At 34.1% G+C, this 19,698-nt stretch overlaps 3 protein-coding genes across 7 annotated transcripts; all 3 read right to left on the bottom strand.

Moving 5' to 3' along the window:
• Positions 1 to 214: 214 nt before the first annotated feature.
• On the bottom strand, positions 215 to 2,567 carry LOC107939121 (adenosylhomocysteinase 1). Its single transcript, XM_016872396.2, has 2 exons — positions 1,748 to 2,567; positions 215 to 1,301 (listed from the first exon to the last, which is right to left on the bottom strand). Exons 1-2 carry the CDS (start codon positions 2,456 to 2,458, stop codon positions 555 to 557), a joined length of 1,458 nt encoding a protein of 485 aa, XP_016727885.1. The 5' UTR covers positions 2,459 to 2,567; the 3' UTR covers positions 215 to 554.
• A 1,402-nt stretch (positions 2,568 to 3,969) lies between these two features.
• LOC107939147 (DNA repair protein RAD50) lies at positions 3,970 to 14,888 on the bottom strand. 3 transcript variants are annotated; one of them, XR_005910149.1, is made up of 29 exons: positions 14,767 to 14,888; positions 14,450 to 14,651; positions 14,250 to 14,336; positions 13,720 to 13,887; positions 13,422 to 13,597; positions 12,462 to 12,576; positions 11,362 to 11,590; positions 11,052 to 11,230; positions 10,790 to 10,960; positions 10,507 to 10,611; positions 10,311 to 10,418; positions 9,991 to 10,202; positions 9,794 to 9,886; positions 9,411 to 9,538; positions 9,094 to 9,208; positions 8,856 to 8,985; positions 8,384 to 8,593; positions 7,520 to 7,731; positions 7,180 to 7,381; positions 6,443 to 6,612; positions 6,037 to 6,361; positions 5,593 to 5,718; positions 5,458 to 5,510; positions 5,094 to 5,244; positions 4,953 to 5,015; positions 4,712 to 4,845; positions 4,492 to 4,620; positions 4,258 to 4,395; positions 3,970 to 4,180 (listed from the first exon to the last, which is right to left on the bottom strand). XR_005910149.1 is itself a non-coding variant. In XM_016872428.2 (28 exons), the coding sequence occupies exons 2-28, from the start codon at positions 14,570 to 14,572 to the stop codon at positions 4,356 to 4,358; spliced, it is 3,954 nt and encodes a 1,317-aa protein (XP_016727917.2). In that variant the 5' UTR covers positions 14,573 to 14,651; positions 14,767 to 14,888; the 3' UTR covers positions 3,970 to 4,355. The 3 variants fall into 3 exon arrangements, 2 of the variants coding, with proteins under 2 accessions (XP_016727917.2, XP_040944269.1); XM_016872428.2 differs by having other exon boundaries at positions 3,970 to 4,395; XM_041088335.1 differs by having other exon boundaries at positions 3,970 to 4,395; positions 14,752 to 14,832.
• Positions 14,889 to 17,187: 2,299 nt separating this feature from the next.
• LOC107939124 (uncharacterized protein At4g29660) lies at positions 17,188 to 19,513 on the bottom strand. Of its 3 annotated transcripts, none has more exons than XM_016872401.2 (3): positions 19,203 to 19,513; positions 18,047 to 18,374; positions 17,188 to 17,522 (listed from the first exon to the last, which is right to left on the bottom strand). In XM_016872401.2, the coding sequence occupies exons 2-3, from the start codon at positions 18,227 to 18,229 to the stop codon at positions 17,412 to 17,414; spliced, it is 294 nt and encodes a 97-aa protein (XP_016727890.1). In that variant the 5' UTR covers positions 18,230 to 18,374; positions 19,203 to 19,513; the 3' UTR covers positions 17,188 to 17,411. The 3 variants fall into 3 exon arrangements, with proteins under 3 accessions (XP_016727890.1, XP_016727891.1, XP_016727892.1); XM_016872402.2 differs by having other exon boundaries at positions 18,047 to 18,377; positions 19,203 to 19,502; XM_016872403.2 differs by having other exon boundaries at positions 18,047 to 18,354; positions 19,203 to 19,469.
• Between the last annotated feature and the right edge of the window lie 185 nt (positions 19,514 to 19,698).

A 19,698-nucleotide genomic window follows, 5' to 3' on the forward strand; every position in this document is an offset into this window, starting at 1 on the left:
AATTTTAAGGGGTAAGCTTAACTAAATTATATAATATTAATTTAAAATATGATAGTAATATTTTTATAATGTGCATGACATGATTATCTTATACACTATAATATGATTTACACCATTATATTTAGTTGGTGAATACATAATAAAATGTGTATAAAATATAATCCTCCAAAAACCAATTAAAATACATAAAAATCTTAATAAAAATTCAACCAGATCCACCAAGCATAATTAAATATTATTAATAAATATTTAATAAACAAGTGAAATCAAATTACTTCTTTTTGGATATATAATTAATTGATAAATGGATCAGATGCAATATAACTGCATCAATGGCAACTATTATGATTTTATCTACCACACTGTCCCAATACCTTATTTAAAACTTTCCCAATGAAAGACAATTACCCCCAAAACTTTCCCATGACCCAAACAAAAACTCCTACATTAATCAAAAACCTAACAATCTAACAATAATTCAGATGAAAATATGCAAACGATGGAATCGTCTGAATGTACCGTTTTCGTTATTGATTCTGCCTCAAATTCTCTCCTCAGTACCTGTAATGAGGAGGCTTATAAGGACCTTCAATTGGGACACTAATGTAGTCAGCTTGGTCCTTGGTAAGCTTAGTGAGCTTAGCCCCAAGTTTCCCAAGGTGAAGAGCAGCGACTTTCTCATCGAGATGTTTTGGCAAAACGTAAACCTTCTTCTCGTATTTTCCGGTTGATTTCTCCTTCCATAGCTCGAGCTGTGCAATCACTTGGTTCGTGAACGAACAAGACATCACGAAGCTAGGATGACCGGTAGCACATCCTAAGTTCATGAGACGCCCTTCGGCTAACACGATGATACCTGTCTTGGTATCGGGGAATACCCACCTATCGGTTTGAGGCTTGATGGTGATTCGTTTGACACCTGGATGATTCTCGAGGCCTAACATGTCGATCTCGTTATCGAAATGACCGATGTTGCAAACGATGGCGTTGTTTTTCATCTTCTTCATGTGATCAACCATGATGATGTCCTTGTTACCTGTTGTGGTGACAAAGATATCAGCTGTTGATAGAACATCTTCAAGAGTTAGGACTTGGAGTCCTTCCATGAGAGCTTGAAGGGCACAGATTGGATCAATCTCGGTCACGATGACACGAGCTCCGGCTTGTTTCAAGGCTGAGGCACAACCCTTGCCGACATCACCGTAACCGCAGACAACGGCGACTTTGCCGGCAATCATAACATCGGTGGCTCTCATTAAACCATCAGGAAGAGAGTGGCGGCAACCATACAAGTTATCAAACTGTTCCATATGATCAAATCATAACTATACAATTGGATCATAATACATAAATGACAATTAAAATCATAATTCCATTAATTAACCAAGAGTGAGTGAGCATATAGGAGCCGAAGGTTGAGTTCCTGAGATTTTGATGGACCACATTAAATCCAAATTCGCTTTTAATGCGCAAATTGATGGTTGACAACTAGACTGACCAAAGTATCTTAGAAATTTAGGGTCGAATTCAAAATCTAGTTGATAGTTTAGGGGACTTAGGTGCAATTACCCAAAATAAAAATACTACTAACGGTGAAGAAAACATCAAGCAAATAGCAGACTCGATCACTCAAAGCAATTTGAAATGATTTTCAATATATCTGTGCATCATAAAATAAAACCAGATTCAGATTCACTATGAAGAAAATAAATTGGGAAATTAAATCAGAAATAAAAGAAATATATACCTTGCTCTTGGTGACAGAGTCATTGACATTAATAGCAGGGAACAACAAGGTTCCATTAGCCTGCATTTGATAAAGCCTTTTAACCCCAGTCGTGGTTTCTTCAGAAACACCAACCAATCTCTCCTTCATCTTCGTATATTTCTTCGGATTTGCTGCCAACCCATCTTTAATTATCGTCAATACGATCTGAAACTCAGCGTTATCGCTCGACGTCGGGTCCGGTACCTTCCCGGTTTTCTCATAAGCTTCCTCAGCTTTAACCCCTTCATGGATCAACATCGTAACATCCCCACCATCATCAACGATCAAATCAGGTCCACCACCGGAACCCCAATCGAGGGATTTCTCGGTACACCACCAGTATTCTTGGAGAGTTTCGCCTTTCCAAGCGAATACAGAAGCGGAGTCACGAGCGATGACGGCGGCGGCGTGGTCTTGGGTTGAGAAAATGTTGCAAGAACACCAACGGACTTCGGCTCCTAATGCGGTTAAGGTTTCGATGAGGACGGCGGTTTGGATTGTCATGTGAAGTGAACCGGTGATTTTGGCTCCTTTGAAAGGTTGAGAAGGGCCGAATTCAGTTCTACATGCCATTAGACCAGGCATTTCGACCTCGGCTAAATTGATCTCGAGACGGCCGAAATCTGCTTGAGACATGTCTTTCACCTTGTATTCACGGCCGCCGGAGGTTTTATCCACTGAAAGAGCCATTGGTGAAAGTGAAAAGTGAGAACAAAGCACACAAAAGCACCCCTCCTCTTTGGTAAAGAAATGATCAACGTAGCAATGATAGAAAAAGAATGGCAGAGTGGTAAATGGCGATGGGATGTGCTTTAGAACCAATGCATGCAAATAAATAGGTTGAAAAAGATATATTATAGGGTTAATTACACCAATTTCCCTAAACTATTTCTCAAATTTTAAGTTTGATCCTCACATTTCAAAACATTTTAATTGAATCTTCGAAATATTTGTATTGTACCGATTAGGCCTATTTCTTTTTTTTTAACACCTCAGTCTTATCATTCATAACATAAGATACATACATGTGTCTAAGCTAATGGTAAAAGAAAAATCTAATTAATACGATATTAATATTTTGAAGTTTGAGATCATTTTAAAATTTGAATTATTATTTAGGGACATACAGTGAAATTAACCCTATTTTATAATTATATAAGGTTAACTATAAATTCGCGTTGACAATTTCCTATATTATTTATGTAATAGCTGTGTAACATAATTTTACATTTAACTCATTATTTTGTTTTTAATTTCTTTTTTAATATAATGTAAATTGAGTAAATGAAATGGTGATGCGAAAGGCACGCAACAGGAAGCGGAATTACTCTAATTATATATTTTTATCATTGAAGTGTGAAAAGTTATAAAATTATTTTTTTATCATTTAATAATGAAAATTTATACAATAATTATTCAATTATTAATATTTTTTATCACCCAATTATGAAAAATTATAAAATGGTCACCAAGTAAAAATGGAAACATTAAAAAATCCAAGATAGTTGGGTGATCAAAAAAGATAAAATTGAATAGCTGAACTACTATTTTGTAAATTTTCATAATTGTGTGACCGAAAAAAAAAATATATAATCAAGTGATTACTAATGTAATTTACCCCTAAAGAAATGTGTAATTTTGGGTTCAAAAACAATTTGATATTTAAATTATTTGACTCTTTTTAAAATAATTATGGAAATAGTTAGTCAAATTACTATGTTGATTGTTGATAATTTTTGTGGTATAATTTATATATATTTATTGAATTACAAAGAGAAAAACAAAATCCTAACAACAAGACAAATTAGTGAAATTCGTATCCAAGTCACATTTAAAGTGATAAACACTCTAACCATTAGACTAACACTTGAAAATATATAGTACAATCTATTTTCATATATATTTAAGAAAAAAATTCATATTATCCAAAATATATATTTGTCGGATTAGTGCCATTGGAATTTATTCTAATCATAATATATCCTGATCTTATAATTTATAGTGAGTTTGATCTAATTTTAATTACCATGACATGTATTATTTGTAGTTTATATTATAATTATAAATCCTTCAAAAGAATAAATAATTTGTTTTATTTTAATTTAATTATAAAAGTATTTTCAATATTTTTGGAATAATAAATCGACCTAGTGAGCTACATTGGGGTGCGGTTTGATTCGGGCTTCAGTAAAAACCTTGGAGAAGAAATCGGCCTACGGCCCGACCAATCTGAAGAACATTTCACATTCACAATTTTGTGAAAGTTTTCTATATTTTTCACTGATTTCTACATTATGCTCCACTGCTACTAAGTTCAAAAAGCATGCAGTGTGCCTAAACATAATCCTACAGTGGTTTTTTTTTTTTTTTTTTTGCATTTCCATGGCAAGAACTTGAAATACACAACACAACCTGTATGACAAGGAAAATGGATAATGTATTTAGTTACTACATTTATAAACTCTACATATAACAAACAAACCCCTCACTTTGATTTCAGGAGCAGCATCGGGTTGCATGTACAGATTCAATCTCGATGAAACGGCGCTCTGGGGATGAAGTATCGAGGAAAACCCGTTGAAAGAATTCAATCAAATATCTCCTGGGCTTCAATTATACTATGCTGACTGGGAAAATGAGGCAGAAAAGATGGTTTGAATCAGAAAGACTGGATATTACAGAAAAAAATAAGAAACTTAGAAGAATAAACGACAAAGCCTTACTGGTCGTCTTTTGCAACACGATAATATTTCTCTGCGTGTTGCCGTTGACCGATCAATTGAGCAAAGCGTTCGTCATGAGTGATTACTATCAGCTGAAAATTCTCCTGGCCTTTTCTGTCCTCCATGATTCTGGACCAAAGAGGAAATGGAATAATTGGTATATGTTAAGGCACTGCCTTGGTGAAATAAATACGAGAAGGAAAGACGAAGGTGTACATACCTATGGAGAGCTGCAGCTAGACTCTCTGCATTTGGGCCGTCCAAATTTGTGGTTGGTTCATCTAATGCTAAGATTCCACAGTTGAGGCAAAATGTCTCGGCTAAAGCCAACCGTATGATTAGAGAAGCAAGAACCTGAAACAAGCAGTAAATTCCATGATGTTTCATTCGCTCAGTGATGCTAATAAAGTAACTAATACATTACAACTTATTTTCGCACGCCATGACTGATGATCACTCACTTTTTGACCTGCACTACATCGCCCTCTCATTTCAAGCTCAGCATCACCGGTTTGCATAAGAACCTGTTTGGAGGGAGCAAAAGGAATGACATAACGAAATTTTGGAAAAAAAAAAAGTAAGAAATAAATGAAAGGCCTTACCTTGTAGCTGTAAGAACGAGTTCCAGCACCTTCAGAATCCGAATGAATGCTAATATAATCTATATCTTGTCCTCTGTATGTTTGCTGCCACAATTCTCTTATAATTTTGTTTATTTCCTCCATTTTCATAGAATGGAAGCGCATAAGTGCTCTGCAAACAAGAAGTGGTGTCCAAAAAGAAAACATGGTTATTAAAAAGCAAGAACAGATTTTTGTATTTACACTTAACAGATGATTCAGAGTTCTTTAGTCTGGTAGCAATTAAAGAACCATTCTGGAACATTTTTGGAAAGAAATCACAATCTAAATTTCTAGTTGCGCATGTAATTAGAAAGACAAATCGAAAATTGAGCAAATCGCATACTTGTCAAGTGCGTTGTAGTATCTGTCGAGATCCTTGTTTGCCATCTCAGTTGTCTGTCATACAGCATGCAAGTTCATAACATATAAAACCGAGTAACAAAGGTTAAATCAGCATTATAATTAAAATAATTGTCACCTTGAGCTGGATTAGCTGATCAAAGTACCGCTTGTCAATGTCCTTGTATTGTGCTTGTTTAAGTTCAGCTTTGTTCTTCGAAATATTACTCTGGTAAACGGACATTGTTCCTCGGCATCTGTTGAGCTGTAGAAAAATAGATGCATCTTACAACTCTCAGACAGATACATTAAACACTTTCAAAAAAAAAAAAAAAACCTTAATAATAGGGATGGTGAAGTGAACTCAATGAGTGAATGACAATAACGCACAATGAAAGAGACAACAATAAATCCACTACCCCTTTTTCACACATTGAATGAAAATGATGATAAAGAACTTTAGGTCCATATCAATTCAACAGGGCAAAATCAATGGCATGCTAGCCAAAGATTAAAAGTTATCTGTGGATGGACATAATGAAGAAGGTCAACATACAAAGATGCCAGTGAGAACCACACTTACCTCTGAAAGAAGTCTCTCCCTTTCTTCCGAAATTTTTTGTATTTCACCTTCAAATTTGAAAATACCACCAATCTCCATTATTCTCTCTTGCAGCGACTCAATTTCACGAGAAAGCACATCTACTTCAGCTTTTGTTTTCCTGTAATTCAAGTTATCCTCAATGTTACGTCTTAATTGATCTTGATTACGCATCAAGTCTTTACTTTTGTTTAGCTCAGCCAATATTTCCTGTTTCCTAGCATCAAAGTTGAGAAGTTGAGATTCCATCACAGACTGCTGTTCTCGCAGTTCCTTTAGTTTCTCCCCTTTCTTTAAGTCATAATACCTGGAAGGAAAAAAAAAAAACTTCCATTAAAGTTCAATGGCACATAAGAGCAAGCTTAAATTTCATGGCTCAGAAATATACGCTTTAATCTTGCTGTTAACTTCATATAGTACTTCAGCTTCACGTTGATACGAGCTTCTAAGTTTTCGCTGCTGCTCATATTCCTCTGCAAGTTTTACTTTCAAGCAATCATAGTCTTCCAATAAAGATTCCTTCTCCTTGAATAAGGACCTTAGAGACTCTGCTAAATGCTGAAAGTTCCAAGAACAATGCATTAGAAAAAAGCAATTAAAAGGAACAAAGTTTTAATGTAAATCACATTAGAAACCAAAATGCAAAGGGTTTATAAATAGGGCCGATTATCACATTAAGAAGCATCATGGCTAATAATTTCAGAGACAAAGCTTGAATCAACTCTATTTCATCCTCAGCTGACCTACCTTGATTGAAGCAATGAAGATTAGTCAGTAGGATGTTTAGGAGAAAGCTTGCAACTTTTACTAAAAGATATCACCAATTCTTCCATCCATGGTAAACATTGACTTTGTTTTTGGTAAAATTTGACTTTCAAGTAATCAAAGACGACAAGAGCTCCCTATTGAAACCAAATCTCTCTATAGCCTAAAGAACTACAGAAGTAAAGCTTAGACAGCACTATGAATACTATCCTACATTAGCATAGCATCAGTCAAGGTATATTTCAACTTGATTGAAGAGGCTGACACATAACAGTAGAATCAGAGAGAAAACTTGTTAATATCTTATGAGAGAAAGCATACAAGTTAAACATCAGATAAGTATCTTATGAGATTATCAACCTTCTCCTCAAGATCAAGTTGACGTTTCTCCTCTGACAAGTGCTCCAACTCTTCTTCCGCCTTTTTAAAATCACGCAATGTGTTAGCCACCTCGACTTTTTTCTCCCTTATATCGTGCCAACGCGTCTTAACACTTTGCAAATCCTTTTCCATGTATCTCTGTTCTGTCCTTAAGTCATCCACTTCCTTAAGTAAAACGTCCCTGGTTATAAGGAGAAGGAAAGTTGCTAAATACCAATAACAAGTCAATATTGTCTCTACAAAATTTTAAAGCTTAAAACAGTGGATAACAAGCTTCTCAACAACCTATATTTGGGTTAGGAAAAACAATGGTTGTTACCTTTTGCTTTGCAAATCGTTTAGCTCCGATTGAATATCTTCCACAGTTCTAGCACCACCTTGCCCTCTAATGTCAAACTTATATTCCAAACCTTCAACTTTTGCTTGCAAACCCTGAATTTCTTGAAAGATCCTGTCAGCAGTTTCAACAGGTCCCACCAAGGACTCAATAGAATCCTTATCCATCTTTATTTGGGCTAAAACACCTAACACCTATAAGAATAACAACAATAGTAAAACAATAATGCATTGCTCAAACTAAACAATCATCATGAAAGGCTCTCTGTTATTTTTAAAACCATACCATAAAACTTAAAATAATCAGTAATTATTTTTAAATGCAGAGCCAAGAAAAGCAAATTCAGTAATTGCTTCTTTGGCAGTTAGCGTAGTATACAAATTCTACACACATACAGAAATTCAGGGAACATAGAAAAGAAAAAAAAAAGGTGAAGAAGAAAGAGGAATATTCTTTTAGATTGAAAGGTGTCATCATATTTCACAGCCAATTATAACGACTTTCAGAGTTTTCACTTACATCATCTCATTCCTTCTTGTTCAATAACAAAGTGAAATAGCAACTTCTAATGATGATAAGGACTAACAAACAATGAAGAATGGTCTTCCTATAAAGTGGCAAATTATTTTAATTACAAAATTAGATTATCTGATCCTGAAAGAACCATTTAACACCAAGTTATTTTTCATGAAGCAGAAGTATAGTATACTGAGGAAAATGTTTTCAGTAAACTTATTTTCAGCAATATACGACTGACCTCAGAAAGACGTGGAATTAAACCTTGTTGCACTAGTAGGACCAGTAACAATAAATTATAGATGTATATATAATGAAACAGATACGTACATCATCATGGGCTTGAGACTTTTGATCCAGCTCTTCATTTAGTTCAAGCAATTTTTTCTCAGCAAGAGGAATTGCCTCCTTTACAGTTTTAATATATTCCTCATAAACCATTCGAAGCTTGTCCAACTGCTGAAAGTAAGACTCAGCATTTGATGATTCCACTGCCAACACCTTCATATGTTCAGCCGAACTTGCAGCCTTGACTCTTTGCTGTAGTTTTTTCAAGAAAATACAACAGAATTTAGAACTTCATGCTAACTGAACCAATAGGCACCCTATTAAGATTTAAATATCAGCAAATACTCCTGAAAGTTTACAGAAAAAAATACTAAGTGGTCAAAGAGCGGTAAGGCTCTGGAAGTCCCAAGTACAGATCCCCCAACCCCCAATATAGACAAGTTTATCAGTAAACATCTAAGAAAGAGAAGATCAATGATGAGCTCAAGAGAACTTATATATCATAATTCACAACCTTCTTAACAAATTCATCTTCTTCTTCAGCAGAAAAAGGACGCTCACAGCAGGGGCAAATATGATGAGCACGGGCAACTCTTTCAAATGGATCAAACATTTGCCTCATACCATCTGCAATGTTGTATTTGCTGCAAGCAATGATCCAGTTATATTACTAGCATGACCAAGAAAATGAATGAAAATGAATATATTCATACATAACAGAACACTGCCTCTAAAAAGTTAGGAGCAAGAACCTTTTATGAACATCTTTTTTCTCCTTTGCAGTCTCCAGGACTTGGGGATAGGAATCAATGGTAAAAGATTGTTTCTCTAAAGAATTTAGTCTGGCTTCAAGAAATTTCTTCCTAGCTGAATTTCGATGACAAAAGAAAACACAAGAAAATAATACGAGTAAACAACCTTGAAATATCGCATTGATAGATTGGTTAAATCTCCAGTGTACTAAACCTACACATCAGAATCCTCCACACTATATAAAAAAAAAATCACAACAAGAACAAAGGTATCATTGAACACTATGAAAAAAAAAAAAGGCATGGAGGCTACTTACAGTCCATTTCTTTCTTATGTTTGGATAAGTTACTATCAATTTCATCTATTTTCATCTGCAAAATGTTTACTTCCTTCTCAGCTTCACTGGATTTTGTGCTCAATTCATCATACTCCTTTTGAACAGCGCTGCAGAGGGAATGGCTCAATTTTGAGACAAAATCACAGACAACTATATAAAAGCAGGAAAACGGAATATTATAGTTGCAAGCACCTAAATATACAATTCCAAAGAATAACTCATATAATCATCACTCTTGATCATCATGAATACCAACCCTCCAACCCCCCGCCTCCCTTTTCCCCTAAAAAGGAAAAAATATTAAAAATATTCCTTCATAATAGCATGTTAAAAAATGAACCAAGTATTTTTGTTCAACTAACCTTAAAGCTCGGGTAACTTCCCTTTTCAAATCTTTGTCAGGAGGAACCCTCCCTTTTAGCACCAGTCTAATCCTGTCCTTGTACTCTTCAATTCTGGAAAACAATAATAAAGCCATTAGCTTCAACAATAAAAAAGTAATAGACCCAACACAAATTATAATGAGGCTGATTAAAGTTGAAAGATAAAGTAGATTTACATCTTTTTGTGCTGTTTCTTCTTATTCTCCAACTCTCTCGTACTTATAGATAGCTCCATTCTTTCTGTGGCCTCACCAGCGGCTAGATCTCTTTCATGACTAAGGACCTTAATCTTTTGATCTATGGCAAACACCTCAAGCTGCTTCTGTTCTACGATTTTATCATGGTTTCGTTCATCAAGTTGTTTACTCTTTCTATCAATCTCAACTTGCTGCCATCAGCAAAAGAAAGATTATTATTTTCCATTTTTCTAATCAAGATTTACCAGGAAGAGGTTTTTGAATCCCAAGCAAAGCTGAAATTGAAAGGCTATACTCACCAAATTCTTTTCTCTGTCATCAAGGCTAGAAAGATTGACATCCGAAATTTGAATTTCAAGAAAATCACGATTACTTTTCGTCTCTTCTAAACGTTTCGAAACAGAACCCTGAATTGTATCACATGTAAATGCCCATAAAATATGAGAATAAAGGTAGTTGGAGAGTAAGTTACATAAGTTTTCTAAAAAGACAGACCTTGATTTCTAATTTTGCCTTCTTTTGAGCCTCAGCAATGTTGTAACGCTCACTTGCACCCGTGTAGCAATCCCATGCAGTCTTCAGCTTCTTGTCATTTGATTGCTGAAATTATGGGAAGTGATATTCAGGATAGGAACAACTGATATCAAACCATATTAATACTGGTGAAAGGATAATCTAAATTTCTAAAATGCATCAATGACAATAAATAATGTGTTGTCCACCATACAAAACTTAATCCCTGTAATAGAGAAACAATAACAACTGCACACAAAACCACCTTTTTCTCATCCAAATCTCTTTCAAGCTCCATTAACCTCACTTCTATTTGCCTTGTGAGGTTCAAAGCAACTTCATCACTAAAGGGGCTATTTGGAGTAGATCCTAAATTGAGCCGTGCAAATAATTGTTCAATGGCAGTATCTCTGTCTTTTTTTGACAGCACAAGAGTCTGCAAAAGTGTAAAAGAGTTAACCATAATAAAATTCACACAATAGATGGCAATGATTTAATTTTAAAAATCTCCTGTCTTTTTGTAACACCTCAGCATCCCTTTGAAGTTTGCCAATCTCCCCAATATAAGTCTCTAATTTCCTCCGACGAGCAGAGCTCTCCTCATTCAAATCCTGCTGGTTACTCTCCATTTTCTGAATTTTATTATCCAATAACATAATCCTCTCGTCAAACTTGGTTTTCCATTCCATCAACTCTTCATCAGTATCTAACAGTACAGTACAAGAAAATATACATAAAAAATTAGTTATTCTGTAAACGCAGGATTTACATAGCTCCCACAGAAAGAAAAAAAAAAATTAAGAAAGAATCCTGCTTCTGCTGTTGAATTGACAAAACCTTCATTTTCCTCAGCAAGAGCAGCATATTGTCTCTGCTGTTCCTTGAACAAAGTGCTCCTTTCAGCGGTCTTTGTAGATTTCTGGTCCTCTAGCTTTCGTAGATCCTTCAGGGTTAATTCAGCATTATGAACCTTAGCATCCAGGTCCTCAATGTTTTTCTCCAAGACTTGTATTTGGCTTTTCAAGGATTCTGTTTTTTCTTGATCCTGAGCAATGCTTTCTCGATGCTGTATGAAGACCATATCAAGAAAATCCTTTTTAAGTTGAGGTTCATAAGATGTTAAATGTTAGGGTAAAAATAAACCTAAACCCTACTGTTAATCTTATGGATTAGCTTCCTGTAAAAATACCAGCTATTAGATTAGCTCCAATAACTACATTTCCCCTCAACTTTGCTAGCCTTCACCCATTTCCACATATAGTCCTTTTCTTCACATTCAAGACATACATTCAAGAAGGGCAATCTAGGTTTAGAAACACAAGTGTAATATCAATGTACATCTTTGCAGTCCCACCAGGACAGAACTTAAGATTCCCCACAGTTAAAACACACAAACAGAGAGAGAGAGAGAGAGATGGAATGCTAAAACAATGGGCAAACATGTATGAAGATGCAGAGTGATAAATACCATGAATTCATGGATACCACCCATAAAGCACTAAACAAACATGAAAAACAGAGAATCTTTTCTGTAAACTAAAGCTTAACATGCACGGAGATCATCTTCAATCAGTTTCCTTCTTTATTTCTCCTGATAACAGAATTTCCCGCAGATTATATCACTTACGGACAAAGATCCTTTGTGTTTTCCCTAAAATAAAATCAAACCCTTCCAACCCCTACACTTTTTCTTAACAAAATTGACCAGCATCATTAGGCACCTGTAAACACAATCACTTGTTGAATGACAGAACAGTATGAGTCTGTTATGTGGCTTATGCCATGATGTAGACCACAGGAGCTTTATGATCCGATTTACAATGAGAAAGGAACAACAGTAACGCAGCAGAAATTATAAACAAATATTAAATTGGATGAATAAGAAACAAGATTTAAATAAATGAAAAAGAAAATAAACAAAAGAATAACATATCCACCTTATATGCAGCATCTTTCAAGGTCTGTAAGTGCTCCAGTTTTAGCTTATAAGCCTTTATCTCTTGAGCCTGATCCTTGTGAAGCTTTTTTATAACCTCCAAGGCTTTTGTATATCTGTTTACAGGCAGCCATTAGCAAAAGAATATCCTAAAACAGTCACAATAAGAAAATTAAACTTTTATTGTGAATAAATCAGCAAATTAACTACCGCAGTTAAGAACTGTACATGTGTTTTAGGAAAGACATGCAAAGTGTAAACCAAAACCATGCAAGGAAATCCATCATGCTCTACTAAAAGCTAGAAGTTGTAACAGACATTAAACAATATCCAGATTTGCAATTTCAGATATATAAACATTTTATTCTATAACACAAAAGAAATATGAAAATCATGATTCAATCCTAAAAAGATTGGGCATTTTCCTTAGACTATTAGATGAAAATTCTCAACTTGCAACCAAAACCACAAGGAGAAAGCACCATGTTAGTAGGCAGTCTTGCTTCAGAAAAGTTCTCTCGGTCTTCCGTAGGTAACCTTTCTAAGAACCATTTAGGAGCTTGAATGTATCATAAAATGAACCGAAATCCATATGATTCAAGTCTAATCTTTCTCAGGTATGGTGATTATTTTTAAAACAAGAAGGCTTTTGAAATAAGTATATAAGCAATTTACAGACCATGTACAGAAAGTACATTACTTCCTAGGGGCCACAAGTATATAAAGAGAGTTCAAGAGATGATAGAAAACAAATATCGGATTCTTGGCATATAACTTGGAGAAAAAAAAAATTGTGAATACAAGGGCATTTGAAAGGAAGGGTGTTTTGTACACTAGACCTGATAAAAAATCCACAAACATGATAACATGAATGGTTTCATAGACAACAGATACCGGGTAGTACACAGCAGATTTCAATATTGTCAGGTAAAAGCTTTTTTCAGGGGAAAAAACAGCATACCTCGTAGCTGAGAAGATATCATCAAATTTCTTTTTCAAAGTCGAAGGATCTTGTAAAGGCCAATTGGCCTCATCTTGGTGCACAAAAATCACATTCTCCAGAATAGCTTTCGAGACACCCATCAAAGCTGGAATTTCTCTGTCCATGTCAGCACATCTATAGCTGAGGCAAACTTTCTGCAGTTCACAACCAAACCAGAAAAATTAGAATTAGAACCAGTGGATTAAAGCAAGAAATAAAACCACACAACAATTTATTTGAAACAAGTAGGAACAGTCAAAGAAACGTTCTCTACAACCTCTCCAGTATGAGGATTTAGCGTCTGAAGAACACTCTCAATTGCTTTATACTCCATCTTCGATGCCTTTTGCGTCAATTGGAATGACCTTATACATACCACATCTTTTCCTGCCGCTGTCTTGAACCGGAGCTTAATTTGACCTTTTGTCTCTGTCTCCCCTGCAACCTACATACAAGGTAAACATGTCCTATAACAATTCCTTGAAGTATTAAATGTATTAAAATTATAAAAACAAAACACATAGTTCCCTCATACTCAATTTCATTGCTAAAACTTTTTTTTGTTCACCATTTACATTTTAGTTCCTAAAAATTGCACAAAACCAAAATCAGATTTCACTGAAGATAAGCAAATGGCTAAACTGTAACACATATTAAAACACATTTCTTACCATGTAAGCCAAATCATCCATTTTTCTAATATTATCAAAAGCTAAAACTTCTAATTCCTTAAAAACAATTATTCACTTTGTATCAAAATGAAACTATATGTGTATATATATACATATAAAGAGTGAATACGGGTACCTTGGGATCATGAATGAAACTATGACCAGACCTTGCATTTGGAGGCAACTCCCCAGTGCATGAAAGTTTCAAACACTCTATAATTGTCTGCAACAACCCCCCCCCCGGGCAAAAATGACAACAAACAAAAACCCATTAAAGAAAACTTCACAAAGAAGCAATATATTAATTAAAGAATGAAGTGAGGAATGAATGATTACAGTTTTGCCAGCGCCATTGGGTCCAACGATTAGGGTTAAGGGTTTAAAGAAAGTGATGACGTTTTTGTTTTCCGGGTCGAAGCTCCGGATTCCTTTTATCAACATTTTATCAACCGTGCTCATCTTCTTTTTTCTTTGGGTTTTTAATCAAATTCTGGGTTTGTGTTTTTAGCTCACTGATGATGAAGCAAACTCACGAAAGCTGCAAAAACAAAACAAAAAAAAGAGGGTTTCATGCAAAACGAAAAAAAAAAGTTTACGATTCTTATGGGAACGTTTATTTAAGCAGAAGGGGAAAATACTGAAAATATATTTACTCAGAGACTGAGTGACTCTGAATCATAGTAGAGATTGAAGGGAGGCACAATAAAAGGGGGGAAATGAGCATTGATTGTAACTTTTGTAGACTGTTCTCAAGAAGAAAGTGGAAAGACCGGACCGGACCGGGTTATTTGGGTATATTTTATTTTGGTTAAATTCTATAGGAAGTCCCTGCATTAAGTGTTGTGTTACATGTTACACCAAAAAGCACAGACTCTTGGATTTAGAAGAGCTTGGTCCATGGTAGAGATGCTTGCAAAAGTGGAGTTGATGTTGAAATTTGGCAAGGTAATCAATGCATCAATAGAAGCCAACTCGTTCAAGCTGTATTCAAATGAGCTCAATTCACCGGTGGATCGAAGTCTTGTATACAAATGTGATATGGCACCAGAAAGTAAGAAATGTTCCTTTGCACCGGCTTTATGGTTTGGATGCCCATGAAACCTTCGTATTGAGAATATGAATGGTTATGGAATAATCGAATGGTTGGAGAAGTTGCTTTATGTCCTCTCACTGGATGTGGGTCATCTGGGAATGTCGAAATGCTAAGGTTTTTCAAGGTACTCAACCTAACCCAATGGGAGCAATACAATAAATCACTCACTTGGCACAAAGGTTTTGTAGAAGTTCATGATCCCGGATGTATGCGTGTTAACCATCCACAAAATCAGACAGTGGAGTTTCCACTGCAAGTTGACCACTCATGGTTTATATCAGTAGCTGCAATTATTACAGATCAAATCATGTTATGGTATACTTATGAGGATACCAATAATGTTCATTTGCAGACTTCTTCTACTACGTTTGATATTTGGTTCGGCTAAGGGAGATGGCAACTGACAGATGTGCATGCAAGGACACTTCTATGAAATGGCTTAATATTTTGCAGGGAAGAACAGCTATCCAATGGCAGTACCAACCTTTAATGGAGGATATCATCTTGCTGCAAAGGGATATACAGCTTATAGGTGACCAATCCAGGGGTATCTTCTATGGCTAAAATCGTAGCTTATAGTTGGCCTTAATAGTTAGTTATAAGGTTATGTAACAAAAAAAAAAAAAACATCATGTCAAATTATTTTACAGGGCGAGATATCGGGAAATTTACATATGTGTTATTTAGGGACCATTGTAGAATTAGTAAATTTGACATTTATTTGAGGAATTTAATTGATTAAAATATATTTCAAGTTTTTATAGTATTTGCATATTTAGAATTTAATAATTTACTTTTGCTTTTAGGAATTTAGTTAATTTATTTTTCGAATTTAAAAATTCAAATTAATTTGTTAACACCGTTAAAATTATTTTTTTTAATTCATTGGTGTAATATTCTGAAATGGAAAATATTCACTTAGTAACTATGTAATTTATAAATTGTATTATACTAGACATAAATTTAATAAAAGAATTTTAGTAATACTAACAATTGAACTTGCATTTTTAGATCTGAAAAAAATAAAAATACTAAATTTCTAAAAATAAAAATAGAAAGATTAAATTTTAAATGCATAAAAAATATAGGGACATAAAGCATATTTTAACCATTTAAACAAATCACAAATATTTTGGGGGAAAATTTTTGAAAAATGAGTTAAAATCCCAATTTACCATGAAAGTTGAAATTTATCACTATATATGCCATTATACTTTGAGAATTTGATTAATTTCCACGCAATTTTTATGTAATTTAATTTTACTACTAGACTTTAAACTTCCTTGAAATTTGTTATTAATTTTTATTTTAATTACATTTCATCCCTTGATGATTTGAAAATAGGATTTAACAAAAAAATTTATTTCAAATACTTTATTTTTATAATTAAAATGAAATTAATTTATAAAATATTAAAAATTAATAACTTGATTTTTTATTTAATAAAAGAAAGACTTGAAATATAAAAAAAAGCTTACTTTTTCCATAAATAGTTATTATTAAATGTTAATTTTTTTATAAATAGCTTAATCTTTTTTTATAGAAACAATTTTCATTAATTGTTAAAAATTAAAGTTTTTAATTAAATTTTGGTATTTTTTTATAATAGTGTTAAATTTAATGCACCTGACACTTTTAAACTATCACGCGTGACAATAATAATATCATAATGATAAAAGAACGATAAATTGATGGAAAAATTAAACAATGTGATTAGTTATCTTTAATTGCTCACGTTCAAAATTGAAAGCAACTAAATTACTTCATTTTTTTAGAAGAACCAATTTGCTTAATATCAATTTTTGAGAGGGGCCAGAGAAATCATTTTACCCAAGAATTTTAAGTCGGGTTTCTTGCAAACGTCGAAGCTTCTCCCATGTAAATATGGTGCAAGAAACAATTGAAGACTAAACACTGTAATTGTTTTCAATATGCATCCTAAACCTATGTTACTCAGACTCGAAGATTTCGAAGATAGATATGGATATAAACTTGACATAGATATCTTCATTTTTTATCCTAAATTCTTTTTGTATGTATATGGAAGATTTTAACAGGAGAGAGTCATATTCCCGCATATCGATGCTTGAATACGAGTCAAAGGCAAGTACAGAAAGAAAAATGAAGAATCAGAGCAACACTATCCTAAACACAATGTGATAAAAGGAATGACACCATAGCTATTTTCAGTGGATCTTATAGCTTTCACTCATTAGGTGGAAGAACATCACCTTTGAGCACCTTCCAAGGTCCACCATAAAATTTAGGCTTCATCAGTGGCACTGCTTCCCCTGGATGATCTTCCCAGTACTTTTCCTGATAAAAGAAATAACACAAATTCTTATTATGATTAAAAAACATGGATCATTCCATGAACTTTGCACAATATATGCTTAGCAAAATAGTTTGAAAATAAATCGAATTTGCTTGAGTTGCATGTTCCAATCCTCATTCATGAATTGGATGAACAAATCGACCACTTTGTATGTTTGAAAAATCGAAAATAAACCTGTTTTTAGGCCAGTTCAATGTCTCCCCAGGTTGAAATATTAAAACAGACAAGACAGTCTTTTGGTTTTCAGTTCAACCGGTCCAATTCTAGTTACAAATTGCTATACAATCTATTGAGCCTAATAGTAGCTTTCTGTAATACAATTACCAAATAGCTAAAAGAAGCCTAAAGAATTAAGCTACTGTGATTTCAACAATTCATAAGCATTAGTGTGATTTCCAAGCTTATTTAATACATACGTATATATATAAACACTTTAGAAAAAGAAAGGAAAACCCTTTATCAATATAATGCAAGGAAATTCATGGAGATGGTGGAAAGGAAGTACCTTGTAGAGCTGCTCAGTAATGGCGGCACCAATGACACCGGTGTAAAAAGCTGCAACATAAATGGTAACGAGAGGCGTAAAAGATTTGGGTCTTCGATAAGGCTCTAACATGTCCCAAAGAAATGTTCTTTCCCATTTGTTGTAAACATAATCTGCATATTTTCTCCATAGATAGCTCGCCATTTTCTTTTTCCTTCCACCTCCTCTTTACTAGTACTTTTCTTTATGGCTTGTTGATGATTTATGTTGGACTCACTTGATTACGGAGGCGCCGGAGATGTAATGGCTTGGTGTGAGGGAAGTGAATGCTGAAAGAGTACCCAAAAACCTACTTGAAAGTGACAATTCAACCCAAAAAAAAAATTCAAAATTTCAAGACAGTTACAGAGATATGGATCTTCAAAGACTTTTAACTACATGAAAAAACTTTCTAAAGTTGAACATACTTGTATTAGACTTTTCATAAATAAAAAGGTTTGAGCAAGCCGAACTAGAGTACCCTTATGTTTTACTTGAATAGCTCACGAGCCTAGTCGAGTTATTTTTAATCAGTATAAAAAATCTCGATTCAAACTTGAGCTTAAGTGCAAATAATTAAGTTTAAAGTTGAGTATGAAAATCGACTCTATTTTTACTATATAAACTCAATTTTTATCTCAAATCTAGCTAGAACTTTAGGCGAGCTTCAAATTTCAAATCAAGCTTGAGCTTCTTATACTTAAACTCAACTTAGCTTGAATTAACCCCTATTTGAATTTGGTTGCCTGATCAAGAATCAATTACATAGCTCTAACCATTCATACAACACTGCTAACCTATAGGGAAGTCAATGTTCGACATGGACTCGTGTTTAATAAGTTTTTTTTCATGTATTCGAAGGATTCCGGAGGATTATATCTATACCCATATCCGAAAATGAATTCAAAATAAAAATTTGAGATAACTCAAAGTGAAAACTGGAAGCTTCCAAAATAAACTACTGACTGATACAATCACAACAATATTCATTCTTTCAGTAAATTATAAAACCCTAAGAGTTTTTAGGATGATTAATCGTCAAATTGGAAGAGCTTATTGACCTAACAAATTAAACAACACTCCATGCTAACCGAGCCATTAATAGAAGCAAATAATGGAAAAAGGATGTAAGACAAACCTGGTTATTGCGAACCGTACCGCCGTTTTCCTGGCCGCCGATCAGAGGATAAGAGAAATAAGGAGTCGAACTGTGAAACAAAGGCACGAATTCTTACCCGGGAGTCGATCTGAGCCCAAAAAAAAAAACCAACAAACGAAGGAAGCTCCGCTCTCTAGGATGGACTGAAACGGTGGAGTTTTATTGCCGGAGATATATCAAAAGAAGAGAGATTGAAGTAGACAGAAGCTTCATTTCTTAGTGGCTGGGTTTCCTATTTTCTTCCCCACATTCAGACAGTCTATTAGGTTAGAATAAGTCATTACGGGCCTAGAGTTGGCTTGTTGGATTTATTATAAAAAAGCCCATTTTAATTAAAAAGAAACTTTTTTAATAATTTATAAGGTTAATGAAATATTTATTTTAATTTTGGCTCCGTTTATTTTAACATAAAAGTTTTAACGGAAAATATTTTCAGCCTTACTCGATTTCTGTTTCATATAAAATAGGATGGTCA

Source organism: Gossypium hirsutum, chromosome A02, assembly GCF_007990345.1.
Source record: "Gossypium hirsutum isolate 1008001.06 chromosome A02, Gossypium_hirsutum_v2.1, whole genome shotgun sequence".
Classification (NCBI taxonomy): Eukaryota; Viridiplantae; Streptophyta; class Magnoliopsida; order Malvales; family Malvaceae; genus Gossypium; species Gossypium hirsutum.

Bases quoted from the DNA above. Each gene is read 5' to 3' on its own strand.
- LOC107939121 (XM_016872396.2), bottom strand. From the start codon at position 2,458: ATGGCTCTTTCAGTGGATAAAACCTCCGGCGGCCGTGAATACAAGGTG. The intron at 1,302-1,747 runs GTATATATTTCT...CATATGGAACAG, and splicing joins ACTCTGTCACCAAGAGCAAG to TTTGATAACTTGTATGGTTG.
- LOC107939147 (XM_016872428.2), bottom strand. From the start codon at position 14,572: ATGAGCACGGTTGATAAAATGTTGATAAAAGGAATCCGGAGCTTCGAC. The intron at 13,598-13,719 runs GTTGTAGAGAAC...TGTGAACTGCAG, and splicing joins TAAATCCTCATACTGGAGAG to AAAGTTTGCCTCAGCTATAG. The intron at 10,961-11,051 runs GTGTTACAAAAA...ACACTTTTGCAG, and splicing joins AACTTCAAAGGGATGCTGAG to ACTCTTGTGCTGTCAAAAAA.
- LOC107939124 (XM_016872401.2), bottom strand. From the start codon at position 18,229: ATGGCGAGCTATCTATGGAGAAAATATGCAGATTATGTTTACAACAAA. The intron at 17,523-18,046 runs GTACTTCCTTTC...TTCTTTTATCAG, and splicing joins TTACTGAGCAGCTCTACAAG to GAAAAGTACTGGGAAGATCA.